Source organism: Amphiprion ocellaris, chromosome 15 (genome assembly GCF_022539595.1).
Source record: "Amphiprion ocellaris isolate individual 3 ecotype Okinawa chromosome 15, ASM2253959v1, whole genome shotgun sequence".
NCBI lineage: Eukaryota > Metazoa > Chordata > Actinopteri > Pomacentridae > Amphiprion > Amphiprion ocellaris.
In genome coordinates this window covers 25,092,631-25,111,452 of record NC_072780.1, presented here as the reverse complement: position 1 = coordinate 25,111,452, position 18,822 = coordinate 25,092,631, and the positions used below count along the sequence as shown (strand labels likewise).

General features: G+C 39.1%; 1 protein-coding gene across 1 annotated transcript in view; it reads left to right on the top strand.

Moving 5' to 3' along the window:
• The window catches only part of nxph1 (neurexophilin 1), a 61,131-nt gene extending 42,590 nt beyond the window's left edge, over positions 1-18,541 (top strand). Inside the window, exon 2 of the mRNA XM_023280991.3 lies at positions 16,526-18,541. Coding sequence (XP_023136759.1) covers positions 16,526-17,281 — 756 coding nt within the window. The 3' untranslated portion in view covers positions 17,282-18,541. The remainder of the gene's footprint in view (positions 1-16,525) is intronic.
• The last annotated feature ends 281 nt before the right edge of the window (positions 18,542-18,822 follow it).

The following is an 18,822-nucleotide window of genomic DNA, read 5'->3' as shown; positions in this document are numbered from 1 at the left end:
CTACTCTGAATGTGACAAAGGAGCCTTCCTCTAAGGTCACTCTTAAGCTTAATATAAGATCTAGCCAGCTGAACTCCATTAGGCATATGTTGTTTTAAATAGCAGTTGGTGAAAATAGAGGTATGTTGTTTAAGCAAAACATCAGACCAGTTTTTATTCTGTCGTGACCAATTTCTCTGGCTACCTTGACATCAAATTATCCACACCATCTGCACCATCTGACCAAAGAGGAGGGGATTTACCCAACAGCTGCTCGTAGTCCAGTGATTTTAGACTTAACAGTATGAGTGAATATGTGTTTAAGCCATCGAAAAAATTTTTAAAATTTACACTGTATATGCTCTGACAAATATGCAATGTGATTGTGGGATTGCAAAGACTATCTTCACACTAAATCCCCTTTTTGGGGTTTAAGAGTAGACATTACTATTTGTGCGCTATTACTACGATTGTTCATTCTAGCTATATTTTTTCTTTTGTTGAAGATTAAATGATGCTCGCTTGAGACAGAAAAAGGGGAAAATCCATGACATGGTTTTGTTTTCCAAGTCCCTTGTTGTCACACTGCACTGCCTTTGTTGTGTCTGTTTCAGCTGCTGAAGTCTCACCAAGTAATGTCAGATGAGCAACGGGTTGCGTGAAAAAATCTGAGCAATTACACAGCCAGTGTCATTGTAGCCTCACTTAACCAGAGCATTTTGCATAATAGAAGGGCTGCACTTCATTATCATTCTTTTCTTCTGAGGGAAACAACACTCTTGCCCAGCTTCTTTAAACTTTGGGTTGGATAGGTGAAGCTAGGCAAAGGAAGTAGGTTAGGTGTTTCCTTGAAATATTGACAGGGGAATTGTTTGGATGGCACATTTACATGCAGGGAAGCAAGTACTATTATAACCCGTACATACTGTTGATATTCTATGCCTTTGCAGTAATGGTTTGGGTCAGTTTTGACCAGGACCAACAATTCCATTATAACAAGTATCTATATCAAATCTTGTACTGCACATATATCCCTTGCTCCCTGCTCCTCTTCTTCAGAATCATCTTCATTAGAGAGGCTGTAATGACAGTTTTCCTCCATACAGTCTTCCTGCTCAGACACATCCTCCTCTAAATCACTTTCTGCCTCCATCTTGAAAGATCAGATCAATGCCTCCTGCACAAAAACTTTCGCTGCCATAATCTCAGTCACAAGAATGGTAGCTCAGGTACTTTGTAATCTTATGGTCTCCTGAACCCCTCTTTTAATCTCTGTTTTGACCTCAGTAAGAATCAAGTTCAAGGTCAAGTTTACTTTATTGTACCCCGAAACATACATGTCACACATCCCCGTGCACACAACACCCAATTACCTCCCTTTGGTAGCTGCACCTACAGCCATGGGAAAAAAAATTATTAGATCACCCTTTTTTTCTTCAGTTTCTTGTTCATTTTAATACCTGTGCAACTAAAGGTATATTTGTTTCAACAAACATAATGATACCAACAAAAATAACTCAAAAGAGTTAAATTTAAGAGCTGATATCTCGCCATTTTCCATAGTGTTCTTGATAATAACCAAAATCACTTCAGTTCTTACGTCAATAGCTGTGGCATTGTACTGCCAACACAGTGCATTTAGGCATTCCATGTTTTCTTTTCTGTCTGTTTTAGTCACATGATACACACACAAGTTAGTACTTGATGGCATAACCATTGTTTTTGATGACTGCAGCCATCCGTCTTACTCTCCACCAGCTTCTGACATTGTTCTGCTGTCACAGCAGCCCGTTCCTGTTGCATTGAAACATATTAGCTTTGTTTTATGGCTTGTGGTTCTCCACTTTGCGTTTGATGATTTTCCACAGGTTTTCAATTGGATTTAGATCTGGTGATTGAGCAGGCCAAAGCATGGTTCCAGTGTTCTGGTTCTCCATCCAGACTTTACCTGACCTTGCCATGTGACAAGGGGCATTGTCTTGTAGGAAAATCCAGTCATTGGAGGCAGGAAAGAGTTTTCCAGCTGATGGAGGAAGACTGTTTTCAAGAGTAGTCCTGCACAGACCTAGTTCATTCACCCTTCACACAATTACATTTGCCCTGTTCCACCCATACTGAAACAACCCCAGATTGTCACTGATCCACCCCATGTTTTACTGTAGGGCCAAGACAGTCTGGTTTGTAGGCTTCTCCAGGCATCCTCCTAACCAGTAAGTTGGCTGGAGTGGGCAACAACTGAAAATTGGATTCATCACTGAAGAGAACCTTAGCCCAATCATCAACAGTCCAATCCTTGTGATCCCCAGCAAAGAGTGACTGGGCTTTCCTCTGCCTTTCGTTGATGAAGGCTTCTTCCGTGCCCTGTGTGACTTCAGCCCAGCTTCAAGAAGTCGGTTTTGAACTGTCCTTGCCGAACAAGCCACATTTCTCGACAGTGCCCACTCAGTTTTCAGGGCCCTGGAGGTCTGATGACGAATCCTGACACAGGAATGGATGAGTGCTCGGTCATCTTGTGGAGTAGAAAGATGATTCCTGCCACGACCAGCTAGCAATTGGGTAGTACCATGTTTGGCTTGTTTTTTCTGGGTGTAATGAATGGCTCTCTTGGAGTTTTTACTCAGTTTTTACGCTACCTGTCTCTCACTCATATCAATTTCCAGAAGTGCCAAGTGGCTGCCTTTGTGGCTTCACATAATTCTTATATTTTTGGCATTATGTGAGAGCTGACAACTTCTGAATTGTGCTACGGCTTAAATGTAAGCAGGAAACCGCTCTACGCTTTTGCATGTGCAGTGCTGCTTATGACATGAAATGGCCTCTTCTATACCCTTGGAATACAATTCATCTTAAGCATGTCAAATAGGACATAAAGTATTATGTAATCAGCAACATTTTTTGTCGTGTTCATTGTATTCTTCAGGTAACATACCTTTCGTGGTACCAGCATTAAAATGAACAAGTAGTTGAAGAAAATAAGAGTAGTCTAATAATGTTTTCCATGACTGTAACTGCTCATTAATGAGCTTGATTGAGAGGGGGATAAAAGAGTTTTTAAAATAGTTGAGCTTGCACAGCGAGACTCTGTACCTCCTGCCTAAATTCAACAGCTCGTACTCTGTGAACAGGACGTGATTGATCAGCAAGAATTTTGTTTGTCTGCCTGATGGTGGCCTGTGTAAACGAGACTTGTGCCATAAGTGGAACAGTGGTACTGATGATCTTGCTCACCATCTTGACTGTGAGAGCCTCAAATCAGTAGGTGATCCCATACCTAAGTATGGACTCAATGGTTGCACAGTAAAAAATGAACATGATTTCTCTACAGACACTAAAAAGCCAGAGTGGTCTGAGAAAATGGAGGTGCTGATGTATTCTGACACTAACACTTGCCACCTGTGTGTGCCAGCTGAAGTCGCTATCAATGTACCCACCTAGGTACTTAAAAGATCAAAATCAATGCATTATAATTTGTTTATCTTTAGAATATGTAGTTATATTGCAGATGCTTGCAAATGCACAACTTGTGACTCTGTCCACATGCTCTCTGACTTGTATGCCTGTTTCTTTAGTGCAACACGCATGATCATTCCGAAGCAGTTTTACTGTTTCAGTCTTTCGAAATTACCCCCTCCTCAAAAACCAGCAGGTGCCTATGTCTTCATCCCCATTGCTTGTCACTATTTCCCCATAAAAATACACAGAGACATGGCATTTTCACAGTCCTAAGGTTCTGTAAAAACACTATTTTCCTTGATTTGACACCGGAGGATCTAAAACCTTTTTCAAGAGAGAAGGGTCAAATATATCCTGGAACAACCACAAAGTATTTTAAATTTTAGTGTATTTTTGGTCACTTTAAAAGTCATCAAATTTTGGGCTGAAACAATGGCATTTTGGGTGTTTTTGCTGATGTTAGATTTAACCCAAACAGTATGTAAGGGCTAAAGAAAAATAACAGGGCTAGTGTAGTCAGTTACTTACGTGGATACCCTATGTCACTGCAAAAATACATGTTGGATTAATACTGACTATACTGGACAGATGCCTTGTACATCATTCTATCATCAAAAACACTCCTGTGTAGTGTCCTGTGTCCTGCTTTGCTTTGCAGAGTTTGACCGGAAGTGGGCCGAGACCTTGATTGGTTCTTGATTGGTAAAGAAGAGTTTTATTCACAGTGACATCGCTGAATGGCTTTTCACAATAAAATGCTTATTTTGAGTGATATTTACAATTGTTGCTAATCTTAAATGACCTATTTTTAATAAAGACCATGAAAAGTTGATGACACATATCACAATCATGTCATTTTGAGCCTAATGGTACCATGTATGAAGGTACCCTTAAGTTGTTTATGCAGTACCTGAACTTGACTTATAGTATGCTTCTTTCTTTGGTTTATGCCTCTTTAGTCCAAGCTTATCGATTTTTAAGTTACACCCTTGAGCCCAGAACTTTAGATTTACTTTTCATGTTGTAATCATTCTTAACTCGCTGTGCTTACATTGTGTATACAAGCTCTATGGATGTGACAGCATAATTTCAAGTCACGTTGAAATGCATGTTAATTAAAGTGCATTTTCACAACCTGAAATTTTGAATGATAATAACAGTTACATTGTCAATGGATGTCATCATTCCTCACATTGGAAAGTGTGAACTAGTCAGTAGTACACGTACATGACTCAGTCTGTAAAATGAATAGCCTTACATGACAGATCACTCTACTATGTTTATTTGGCAGCATCTAGCCAGGGAGGGCTCTTTTCTCTTACGCTGACCAGAAGGTTAATTTCCTGTAAGCTCAGGATCAAATCCTCCTAAGTCCCTCTCTTCCTGTATTGTAACACTAGCACCCTCAAACATTCCTCTTCATTTCTTTCTCTCATTTTGCCTCTGTACTCAGGAGCTTTTATAAGGCTTCTTTGATACACCACATTGTGTTTAGGCCTTCATTCCCAGCATTTTATTCCAGCTCTGCTCTTTAATTTCATCGTCATGAGTATGATTGGAAATTTTCAAGAGACAGAAAATCGGAACTGATCTCATCTTGCCTTATCAGGGACAGAAATCAATGAGATGGTGTAGTCCCACTCACTCTGCAAAAACAAAGACGGGAATATAATTCTGTTTGGTGCTACGAGAAAAAATAGACTTAATGCAGGGTTAATTTGTGTATATTTTTTGGGAATCTGCTGTTGCAAGCTACTACAGCATCAACAGTATGAATGAATACAATCTGCTCTCTGAGGCCATTTGCCTCTCTAGTCACTGAGAAACAAATTACCGTTGAGCTCAAAGCACAACATGAATCGCAAGACAAGTGTTTTGATTTGATTTATTGTCCCACTCCTCTGCTGTTGGCAATAACTTGGCCACATGAATAATGCTCGTTTGTGAAGCAAAAAGCAACAAGTTAATTACAGGAACAATTGAAAGAACTTTCCAGATTTCTTGTTCAGAGAACACAGTTCAGGGTATTACAGAGTAAGGCACAAGCTGACCATTATTTCAGTGACTTTTGTCATTTGCTTTATCTGCATTAAAATGGAATTCTTGTAGAAGGGTTTTTGAGCTAGATTTAAGGGTGTGCCCAAGTTGTTACTGGTTTCTACAGGATGCTGTTCTGTTCACTGAAATTGCTGTTTCATGCCTTAGCCTTATTTTGGCTGGCAAGAAATCAATGAGAGATCCCATGTTTGTTGCTTCAGGAGTAAGTCTTTCCTACCGGTTGGTCAGCTGTGTGGAGGGTGTTTGAGGCAAGCCTATTTGCTTCATGCAGAATTTAGTCTGACTGAACTTTGACCAGTGATTTTAATGAGTCAGGTGTTACAGAGTTTCTTGTGCATAAACATTGTATAAAATCTTTTTTGGTCATGGAGGGGGCTTTGTGAAGTCTGATAAATGTTCAGAAATGACTGTGGACTTCAGTCTATGGTAGCTGGTTCTGAGAACAAGACATTTGAAAAGCAGAAAACTGTGCAAGTGTAGAATAAGTGCATCAGACTATTGTAGTCAACCGCTTACTTATATAGGCTATGTGACTGTCTGTTTTACAAATCTCTGGCCAAACTGTCTGTGGTCAAATTGCATTGTTGGTGATTCTGCTTGGAGTTTGCATGTTGTCCTTGTGCAGTTTGGGTTTTCTCCAGGTTCTCCAGCTTCCTCACACAGTCCAAAAACATGCTGAGGTTAATTGGTGAATTGGCAAATTACAGATTTCTCAGGATTTAAACATCATTGGAAAAATTTGTGATAATGTAGTGTATGTGCACCGAAACGTATATATTATGGTTCTAGCTGACATTTTAATGTAGAAAGGTGACATACTAATTCCATACCTAGGGCTCAGCCACTCCAGCATCTATTTATTAACCAATACCAAGCTCCAAGAGCCTTTTTGTGACATAAGGCACTAATGCTGTTGTCACATAGTCATCCTGATGGATTCTTCTGCAGTAAAATTTGGCCATAGGGACTATGAAAAATGTTGATTTTAAAAGCCCACAAACTGAAACAAATTAGGACCTTATTTAAATATGAATAGTCTCAAATCAGACTGGAGTCAGTTCAGTATGTAATTTCAATATAAACTGAAATAATAAAGGCTCCTCTTAAAGGCCCTCATAATTGTGTGATATGCATGTCTCATGTTAAGGTATATGACATTTGAGTTTAGTGGTACAGTATTGCAAATTAGTTTAACATACCAGTGTTGACACTTTCGAAGTACTGAGGCATGTTAGAGACTTTAGTAAAGAAGTCATTTTTGGGATGAATAGTATAAACAGACACTATCCTGCTTGCCTTGTCCAGCAGTCTTTCTTGCCTGAGGGCAACCAGCTGGCTGTCTGGCTGGTCATCAGGTATCTGCAAGGCGTGTGCTGGCTGCAGTGCTGGCCATGTTTACCAGATGCACCATTCCCTCAGGTGGCAGCTGGCAGCTCCTGGATCCAGCAAACCCACTGGCCTCAGCCAGCAACATGCTGGACGATGCCTCAGCGTGAGAACTTCACAGGTGAACATGTATGCATGTACTACATAGAGCCCACTTGCTGACAAACAATAAGTTGAGAAAAATACCTTCAGACTGCACATATTATTCTCAGTGCAGTTGTGTGGCAATACTGCAATTCCCTGAGTTGAAGACACTCTAGTTGTTCCAGTGGTGTAATCTTTTTAAATGTTGACATAAGAGTCTTCAGAGACTGATGTGTTATTCCCAGGGGATCATATCTAACCCACCTCAACTGCACTATTATGCAACAAGCAAGTGTAGACACTCTGAAATTAGAAAGTAATTGAGACAGTGCTTTATCTGCTGGACAGACTGAGGAGGGCTTAAACTGCCTCCTAAATCTGAATTAAACCTGAGCCAGTTTTTTTGTGATTCAACTTTCTTATGTTGTGTATGAAATAACAACATGATAGACAGGCTGGTTTTAAAGCCTTAGCAGACGCATGGTAATATTCAGTTTCTCCAGTTGACTCATGAAAAAGTTCAAAATAAGAATGAAATTATTCAAGTGCAGTAGTAATAGAAAACCTCATACATCTTCTCCTGCCATCAAACTATATTGTGGTCCAAAAATTGTTTAAAATCTTACAACACTAATGAATCAGAGCTTTGTGTGCTGGATAAAGAATGGGAGCAACAACTTTGGACTAAATGGCAATTCAGTCAGCTTTGCCAATATACATTGCACTATTTAATATAATCTACAATAAAATGCCATTTACTTCTGTTTGTGTATATACCACAACACTCTCAAAGGTAATGAAGGCCCTCATTTATGACACAGTGACTTTGTGGTAATTACAATAATTGCAGATTTGTCCATAAGGATGTCCACCAGCCAAACACATTATAAGGTAATGGGTCTAGCCCAGATCTTATATTTTGACCTATTCTACTAAAGAACATGAGACCTGGTGTGATACTGTTATCCAGTTGTTAACTCATTACTTTTACTGTCAAATTTCTAGTTGATTGCAAGTAAATCTTACAGCCTAAGATTTAGATATGCATTGAATGTATTGAAAATTTGTTCTATTTGAACCAGGTACAGCACAAAAATTCAAAGGTCTAAAATTAACCTAGTGATGCTCTAACAGTGTTGTACTGACAGAGGGCAGTTGTATGTCTCATTTTAGATATTAAGGTCAACACTACATTTTTATTCAGGTAGACTTTTGAACAAAGACATTTACTTGGATTACTTGGAATAATACTTTTTAACCGTGTACTCCAGCTACTTTTATTTGAGTCTGAAACTATCTTTCACTGCTGGTTTAGATGTAATAAAGTAAGGTCTCCTACTACTGTCCTGCTACCACAGTTTTTGTCAATTTCTACAGCTGAAATGTGCAAGGACTGTATTTCTGTGAGGATTAAAAGGAAAGAAAAGGCAGTTCTCCTCAAAGCAACTGCATCTCAAGAGCGCTATCTTCTGTTTTTATGTTCCTTTTTAATAAATTGTATTGAATGTACTGCTAGAAAAGGGACCTCTCCAGATTTTCTTCATAAGCAGTCACATTATCATAAATCCATTCCAGTGTAATCCTCGCTCTCCACCATGCTGCGATAGTCTTCAGTGTGAGAGGGCCACCTCACCTATTTAAATAGAAAATGATTGCTGAGTGTGTCTGCCTCAGACAGTCAGGCGCTCTTTGAGTTTAACCCTTCAGGCTAAAGATAGATCCCCTGAGGCTCTCTTCAGCCCTACTGAGTGAGGTTTTAATTTTCAACCATGTCTAATGTAGAAGCTATTCTCCAGGGGGAAACTGGTTATGATTTCTGTACTTAGTGTACAGTTGCCTCTAGATGAAATTAAACCCTTCGAATGCTATCATTTGCAGTGAGACTCTTTATTTAGAATGTTACTTTACTGGTTTTAGTCTAATTTGAAATTGGGTGTGTATGTGTGTGTGTAAACTGTCTGTAAAATATCTTTTGTCATACTTGAAATTTACAGTAAATTACTTTTGTGACTCTACAAATACTGTTAATTGTTCTTTAAAAAAACATAAAATAACTTTAACTATATGCCTAGTTACCTGAAATATAAAATAATTTGATTTCTAACACCACTAATTTCTGTATTTTTATGTGCATTTCTTTCTTATCTTATAAATAAAATAACTTATCTTTCTTGTCATGAACAAGAAAAATCTGTAAAACATTATGTTACATTTTATTGAAAGTTGCATTTTGAAACACTAAAGACACTATAAATTGCCATTCAGAGTCTACTAGTGATATAATCTTAAGTTATGACTATTTATTTACAATTTTAAAGGTAAAACTTTCAGTTACTGTAAATATCTATATTCACAAGCATTTTATTGTTTTATACAAACCTGTAAATTAAATTTTTTTCTTTTTACAGTACATATCTTACGTTTTGTGCTGTTGTCTGTTGATTAACAATATTTCAAATATAACATTACAGGTATATTTTCATTTTTAACAATATGTGTAAAGCTTTGTGAATGCTCCAATAGAATTAAGAGATGTGAGGAAATTCAGTCCGAAGGGCAACTGATTGGTATAGCGAAACCTTATTTCTAAGTATTGATCTTGGGGGCAAGCCACAAAATGCAAAAACCTCAGCAAGATGGATCTGCTGTCATGTCTTACAGTAGAAATCAGGCAATCAATGTCACGTACCTCCACCAGGGCCTGTATAAACCTAATTCCACTCATCGGCACTAAATAGTGAAAACCCTTGGGTTCATCAATCATCAGTTCAAGAGCATTCTTAATAGTCTGGCCTTTACCCACTGAATGGCCACTGCCTTTATCAGTGAGAGCCAGCAGATACTCCCTCTATTTGACACAGGGAGGAGATGTGACCAATGTTTTACTTTGATTTCTGTATTTCCTTTCTTGCTCAGACTGCTGCACTGTAATTCCCAATTTGGAACCATCTGCCATCATGATCTGAAATTGAAGCTTGCCGCAAAAATGTATTTTTTCTACCCTCAGGGAATACAGTTTATGTCACGGGAGGGGTGGTGGTGGGGGTTGGGTTGTGGAGGGTGGTGGTGGGGATTTTAAATGTATTCCCTTCTCAAATAACAGTTTCACATCTTTCAAATACCTCGGTTTTTCTATTCAAGTCAGAGTCCCTTCTCTGATTTTAATTATTTAGTATAGGCCTCCTGTGTCTAACAATGTTTTTATTCAGGAATTTTCTGAGTTTTTTATCCTTTTTTTTGTCCAAATATGACAAGATTCTTATTCTTGGTAATTTTTACAGTCACGTCTGCTGCCCTTTTCAATCTTTGGCCACCGATATTCTGGAAACAATTGATTCTTTTAACCTCAGTCAGGCTGTACATGTGCCCGCTCACTCTAAAGGCCATCCCTTTGACTTGGTTTTACACAGCGGTCTCAGTCCCTACAATGTTGATACAAAGGATACCTGTGTGTCTGATCATAATCTTGTTTTATTTAGTGCAGTTTTATAACTTTCCCCAGCCTGCCACAGCACACCAGTCCACCGCCATTTTTTTTTAAGTCAATGTCTGCTAATATGTTTTCTGAGCTTTTCACTGCTGCCTCTTTAACTGCTTTAAATCCCAACCTTACCACAGAGGAGCTAGTCTGCCTTTTTAATCATAACTGTCCTGAACTTTGTGGCCCTATTCAGATCCAGAGTCTCCGATAGTACCATCATTAATTCTCTTATTGCTCTCTCCCCCTGTGTTTTTACTGATAGCACTCAGGAAATATGTGAAATTTAAAAAAAAAAATAAAATCACAAATAAAATTAATAATAATAAGCAATCAGATACATGAATTGCCTTGTGTATGAATTATGCCACATAAATAAACATGTCTTGCATTGCCTTACACCCCCCAATGTTGTTTTACACTCCACCCAGATTGTTTGGAGTCGTTTTAACAATTTTAATCCTATCTTACTGTCTCATCTCTTTGATATAATAACTCAAATGAAATCAACCACATGCAGTCTTGATGCTATTCCCACAAAATTTCTCAAAGAGCCTGTTGACTCGGCTGGGCCCGTACTTCACTAAATATTAATAGCTCACTTCACACTGGTCACTTTCCTTCCACTTTTAAACATGCTTTTGTCCAATCCTTTTTAAAGAAACCCAGTCTTGACCCTTCTAATCGTAACAATTTTAGACCTATTTCCAAACTTCCATTTTTGTATAGAGTTTTAGAAAAAACGCTTTCAATTCAGGTTTTAGCTTTTATGTGCCAACATAAGCTCTTTGAGAAGTTCCAGTCTGGTGTTAGTGCTCTACATAGTACAGAAAGTGCCCTCCTCAAGAGAACAAATTACATCCTCCTGGCTGCTGACAGAGGAGAGAGTGCAATTTTAATTCTTTTTGAGTTACGTACAGCTTTCAACACTGTAAAGCATACAACGTCCTAGAACTTGGGTTTGCATCAGGGACACTGAACTCAATTGGTTTTACTCCTATCTTTTGGACAGACCATACTCGGTCACCATAGGTAATCATTCAGCTCCTATTACCTGTGGTGTACCGTAAGGTTCAATTTTAGGTCCAGTTTTATTTTCTATTTATTTACTTCCTCTCGATCTTTTAACCCAACGTTACAATGTATCCTTTAATTTTTGTGCAGAGGACACATAGCCAGGACTCGTAGCTGCTGTTTTTGACTGTCTCAATGACATTAACTGTTGGCTGAAAGCCTTCTTCAGCTAAACAAATCTGAAGTATTACTTTTTAACCTGCCAAACCTACGCAGCAGTCTCACCGCCAACAACCTCGATCCATTATCCACCAGTGTAAAGCTCATTGCCAGAAACCTAAGTGACCTACATCTTGACCCAGACCACAGTTTTGCACACTACATCAAAAAAGTTATCCAGTCTTGCTTCCTCCAAATCAGAACAATGTCCAAGATTAAATCGATGCTCTCACACCCAGACCTGGAAAAAATTGTACATACACTTATCTTCTCCCATCTCGATTATTGTAACCCCTTCCTGTCTGACATCCCTGTAAAGCTCCTCTGTTGCCTCCAACTTGTCCAAAATGCAGCAGCTAGGCTTCTTACTGGTTTTAACAAATGACATCACACCTATCTTGGCTTCCCTCCACTGGCTCCCTGTCTGTTTTAGAATTGATTTAAAGATTTTACTGATCACTTTTAAAGCTCACCAGTGTCTCGCCCCAAGCTAAATTTACGATCTGTTGATGCACAGCCTCAGATCCTCAGGTGAATCCCTTCTGGTCATTCTAAAGTCGAGGCTTGAATCTAAGGGTGACCAAGCTATTTCCATCAGGGCCCCTCGATTTTGGAATGACCTGTCTTAGGATATCTCCGAAGACAGGTGGCTGCTTGCAGAGTCAGTAACTTCTTTTAAATCCCTTCTTAAAACCCTTTTTTATAGACTTGCTTTTATGTGAAGTTTACTTTTAGCTATAATTCATTTAAATAGTTTAGTTTAATTAGCGTTCCATTCTGTATTATGTCCTGCTTATTTTACTCACATGGACAAAACCTCTCGGTTAATGAAAGAAAAACCCACAATGGTCACAGAAATAATTTGAATCTGACAAAAGTAATAATAAATAAAAATTCTATGAAAATTAACCAATGAAAATCAGACATTGCTTTTGAACCGTGGATTAACAGAATTATATTAAAAAATAAAGTCATGAAATATGCCTGTACAAAAATGATGGTATCCTAAACGTAATATTTTGTTGCACAACCTTTTGAGGCAATCACTGCAATCAGTTTCTATCACTGTCAATGAGACTTCTGTACCTCTCAGCAGGTATTCTGGTCCACTCTTCGTGAGCAGACTGCTCCAGTTGTCTCAGGTTTGAAGGGTTCCTTCTCCAGACGGCATGTTTCAGCTCCTTCCACAGATGTTCAGTAGGATTTAGATCAGGGCTTATAGAAGGCCACTTCAGAATAGTCCAGTGGTTTCCTCTTAGCCATTCTTGGCTGTTTTTAGCTGTGTGTTCTGGGTCATTATCCTGTTGCAAGACCCATGACCTGAGACTGAGACCAAACTTTCTGCCACTGTGCAGCACAGAATACCTTGATAGTCATGAGATTCCATTGTACCCTGCATAGATTCAAGACACCATGTACCAGATGCAGCAAAGCAGCCCCAGAACATAACAGAGCCTCCTCCATGTTTCACAGTAGGGACAGTGTTCTTTACTTGATATGCTTTATTTTTACATCTGTGAAGAGCTGATGTGCCTTGCCAAAAAGTTTCAGTTTTGTCTCGTCTGTCCATAAGGACATTTTCCAAGAAGCTTTGTGGCTTGTCAACATGCAGTTTGGCAAATTCCAGTCTGGCTTTTTTAGGATTTGTTTTCAACAATGGTGTCCTCCTTGGTCGTCTCCCATGAAGTCCACTTTGGCTAAAACAACAACGGATGGTGTGATCTGACACCGATGTACCTTGACCTTGGAGTTCACCTTTAATGTCTTTAGAGGTTGTTCTAGGCTCTTTTGTTACCATTCGTATTATCCGTCTCTTCCATTTGTCATCAATTTTCCTCCTGTGGTCACATCCAGGAAGGTTGGCTACAGTCCCATGGATCTTAAATTTCTGAATAATATGTACAACTGTAGTCACAGGAACATCAAGCTGCTTGGAGATGGTCTTGCAGCCTTTACCTTTAACATGCTTGCCTATAATTTTCTTTCTAATCTCCTGAGACAACTCTTTCCTTCGCGTCCTCTGGTCCATGTTTAGTGTGATACACACCATGTCACCAAACAGCACAATGACTACTTGTAACCCTATAAATAGGTCGACTGACTGATTACAATTTGATTTGTAGACACATGTGATGCTAATTAGAGGACACACCTTGATCGAACATGTCCCTATGGTCACATTATTTTCAGTCTTTTCTAGGGGTACCATCATTTTTGTCCAGGCATGTTTAATAAGTTTATTTTTTTTTTAAAATAATTCTTGCACTCGTTAATAAAGGGGCACCATCCTCAGTTTGTCTTAGGAAATTATTAATTGAAACAAAATCTCAAGGACACTCTGATTAAAATGAAGCTGATCAGTCTGATATCTGAAAGTCTAGAATTCTGAATAAATTGACTTCAGCTCCCACACGAAGAAATGCACGAGACCGAAAATTGGTCTAAATGAAAAACATTTATGAACTATTCTATGAAGACAATACAAGTGAGCTATACACAGTGAGAAATATGATGTGTGCGTGCGTGCGTGCGTGTGTGTGTGTTGAATGTGTGGATTCAAATTAACATATTAAAGGAAGAGAATTATCGTGAAAGGAGGCCAGATAGCGGACGATCGAACACAGCGATCCAGTACTTTGGACTACGATCAATACGCTAAAGAGTGACTAAATTTAAATCATCAAGTTATTAATGACATCAACCCAAATCAGGAACAGAAAAAGGTTAACTCATTCCTACTTTGTGTAGCGCTGTACTTTTGGAGTCTCCGTTTTGGCTGGAACGAAGTAGAAGGCCGAAACTTCCTCACGATGCACCCAGGCGTTCTCTTCCTGAAGCGTCGTGTGGTCGCTAGGCAACGAGTTCTGCCCTCTGAGCTTTTCAGCGCAGTTGGAGGTCTGACAGCAGACATCTGAGGTAGGCACGCAGGAGATGAGTCAGGCCGGTGTTCAGCGTTCTGTATGTGTGTCTTCCAGAGTTGATGAAAAATAACCTGTTTAACGGTGGCTCTCATTCTGTTTTCAGTTGGTGTTAGCCAAGTAATAAAAAGGATGGCAAAACTTGAGAGCTGGGACGCTGTGAAATTTAGAAAAAAGAAAAAAAAAAAATGATTTCAATTATTTCTTATTGAAAAGCGGATTAAAACATATAAACTCAGGCTTGTAATGAAGGCGAGCAGTGTCTAAAATGTGTCGCAAAAATGAAAAGGCAACAAAAATGAGCTAAAGAAAACAATGTCAAGACAAAGTAAAATTTCAGAGGACGAAAAGTTTAAAGAAAATGATATACGTCTAGAAAAGAACGGAGATGAGGCGTCAGAGCGGTTGCATAGAAGAAGCATTCAGGAGGAGGTGAAAAGGCTAAGAGTAAGAGACAAAGGCGTTGTTGGCCTTTTATGTCCTCTGAGTTGTCTATCAGGGAGGAGGGAGAGTTTCCCGCAACTTTTAGTAATCTGATTACTCTCTCTTTGTTCCCCAGACATAGGACAAACTGTATTTGGCAAATCGAATCGAAGCATGTGATATTATATGCGCAAACACGATCTGTCCATCTCTCACCATGATCCATCAATAGAACATAAGCAAAAATCGAGATTATACATTTTAACATATATGTGAGTTACCTTATCCATTCAAACTATATATCAAATGTGCTTTAGATATCAAAAATATATGTTATTGTGAGGATATGTGTTACATTTCATGTGTACGGTTATGAATGATACCAACTTCACATTTTACACTCTTATTGAAGACGATACAATGGTTAATATGGGTTTTGTCCCGACATCGCCGCGTCCTCCGACGTTGCTGGGTGGCACTGTGGGTCCATGCAAGAAATATGGTTATTTCATTTAAATCTTAATTTTGTCCCCATATCACCTACAGATGTGAATTTTGGATATGTGATAAAGGAACTCTTTACTTTGATTTTGGTATGCATGAAAATATAAAACAGATATCACAGGGTTTCCTCTACATTCATTCAGCAGCGGCGGCCTGCCAAGGTTGGTGGTTTAACACCCAGTCTCTCCATATGCCAACGTGACAATGGGCAGTTCTATGAGCCTCAAGCTGCTTCCAAGGGTATGCAAGTGCCCTGCACTGCAACTCAACCGCCATTGGTTGTGTCTTTGTTTGTGTGTGTGTTTGTGCAGGTGTGTGAATTGATGAATTATAACACACTGTAAAGCGCATCATAGCGTGGCTAAGATAAAACATATGAAGTAAAACCTGCTTTATAAGTTAAGATCATTTAACATTTATATGATACCATGAAGTGAAGCTAATGGGACTGGGAATGTGACTTACTGACCAAAAACACAACCAACTAGCATGGAAGCCTTTAGAAGATAAACTCTTTTTGTTGCAATGCCTTCGCCTATGAAATTGGTAAGTTCCTTGATATCAGTGAATCAGGCTGATTTACTTATTAATAAATACATTAGAACACTAGGCTATGTTAATAAGTTGGCTTAATTTCATTTATAAATATCCAATTACACAAAGTTTTCCTGGTAAACTTATTGGCAAATACAATGACATTACCTACAGACAGGACAGTAGGACCAAACAAGTCAATATGAATTTAAACAATGTCAGACAAATTTAGCAAAAGTTTTATGAAGAAGTAAATTATTTCCATACACCTGTAAAGCCTATAATTATTCATAGCATGACAATTTGGAACAAAGGATATCGCATTTGTTTTTGTTCTTTTTTTTGTTTGTTTCTTTGTTTCTTTGAGGGGGCCTCTAGTGACTGAAGTGAATGTAATAGTATTAAATTGCCTATGCATAATGACTTTAACACATTTACACACCAACTGAAAGATGTGTTGTACTCTCTTCCACAGGTTACAAGGGTTCATGCTTCCAAGTCAGACATTGTGAAGTCAGGAAGCCCAAAATCCACGCTAAAGCACATATGGACAGAAAGCAGTAAGGAGATGTCCATCAGTAGGCTGCTGTCACAGACTCTACATGGCAAAGAGAACAGCACAGCCTTGGACCTTCGTTATGACACTCCAGAGCCCTACTCAGAGCAGGACCTGTGGGACTGGCTGAGAAACTCCACAGACTTGCAGGACTCACGGCCACGGGCTAAAAGACGGCCCATGGTCAAGACAGGGAAGTTCAAGAAGATGTTTGGTTGGGGGGACTTCCATTCCAACATCAAGACGGTCAAACTCAACCTGCTGATCACTGGTAAAATCGTGGATCATGGCAATGGCACCTTCAGTGTATACTTTCGCCACAACTCTACAGGCCAGGGCAACGTATCTGTCAGCTTGGTCCCTCCAACCAAGATAGTAGAGTTTGATGTGGCAGCGCAGCAGTCCGTCATTGATGCCAAGGACTCAAAGTCTTTCAACTGTCGCATAGAGTATGAGAAGGTGGAGAAGGGTGCCAAGAACACACTCTGCAATTTTGATCCATCCAAGACCTGCTACCAGGAGCAAACCCAGAGCCATGTCTCCTGGCTCTGCTCCAAACCTTTCAAAGTCATCTGCATCTTCATTTCCTTCTACAGCACTGACTACAAACTGGTGCAGAAAGTGTGCCCGGACTACAATTACCACAGTGACACTCCCTACTTCCCCTCTGGCTGATATGCCCCTACACCTACTGACAGCATAGTGGATGAGTGGAGCACAGACTGGGTGTTCTACCCATCCCTTGAGAAATGTGTATATTAGCCGTACTGTTCCTTAACATGTTCATACCAGAGAATTAGCCATCCCAAATGATTTACCTATTCAATGTTCTGAGTTTTGCAGTGAGAGCAGATACTTTTAACTGTTACAAAATGTGGTATATAGAATTGTAATATGCTTCAAAATACCTGCAAATCTCTGTGATTATTATGATTATTATGAGTTAGAATTTTGTCATTAAATTAAGTTTTGTCCCTGTTGACCCATGTTTAGAAAGATGGGGCTTATCGGTCCTTTGAGCTTGTACCCGTCACTATTAAAACCTTCTTTGTTTACTTTATATTTACTTTACACTCCTAGTCCAACTAGATATTAATAACTTTCTTTTAGAATGTATTTCAAATACAATATATTAACTTCCTAGACAACAACATACGGACAGTTTGCCCCTGCTGTGCTATTTACGGTCTCTAGTTCATCTTGCATAACTGGAAAACAAAATGTGTCCTCATTAAAAAGAAAAAAAAAATGTTTTTACAGAACCTGCAAAGCAGCTGAAGAAGAGAGTGAAGATAAAATTTGAGTTTGATGCTTTTAGAAATGTGGGGTGGTCTTCTCGACTTAGGTTATAGCTGGGACGGACCAGGCTTCTCCCTTTCAATAAGGTGAGAAAATGTGTTAACCTGCTCAGATACTGTAACACTGTCAGTCCTCAACTGTCATCAGTGTTCTTTTTCGTGCAGCCAGATGCTGAGTCAGTTGAGTGATCATCATTCTGAGCTCACCAAATGTTGGATTTCCTGATTGATTGATCAGTGGGTTGTTTGTGGGGGATGGGGCTTGCTCATTGTCACTTAATATGTGAAATGTAATGTATTGAATTCTATATCTTAGAGCTTAATTTGTATGAATGGTTTGTATCGTACATAGTTTATCCCAATTACACTGCTTCTGTACATGCCCCCCCATTAGCTGTGTGTTTACCCACCCTCCTGCTAAGTCTTGTTCACTCCATTTATGCTTGTTCTTGGTTCCTCTAACAAAGAAAATGATGTTGCTGTCCTAGATGTGAATTTCATGAAAACAGCAATCCTGTACAGAAGCTGTAAAACTGACTAAATATATTAAAAGTATCAATGGAAGTTTTCTTTATGGGCTTGGGGGGGTGGATGGAGGGGTATGAATTAAAGAAATCAGAAAATTTTATCAATTGAATGTTGGTACATGTGAGTTCTTTCGTTGTGTCTTGCTGTAACAATAAGTCAGTTGTAGAACTCTTGTTACCACTATGGCTGTCTGCTACCAAATCCTCTTTTCAGGCATGGGACATGGGACATTGCTGGCTTCATCAGTCTATTAAAGTGACAGCATTCTAGTCATTCAGACATAGGTCATTTCCATTAATATTCACCACGACATCATTCAGACATACCTGCCACAGTGCTGGAGTGAGCTGTGGTATGCACGTGATATTTGTCATTCATGCAAGACTAGTC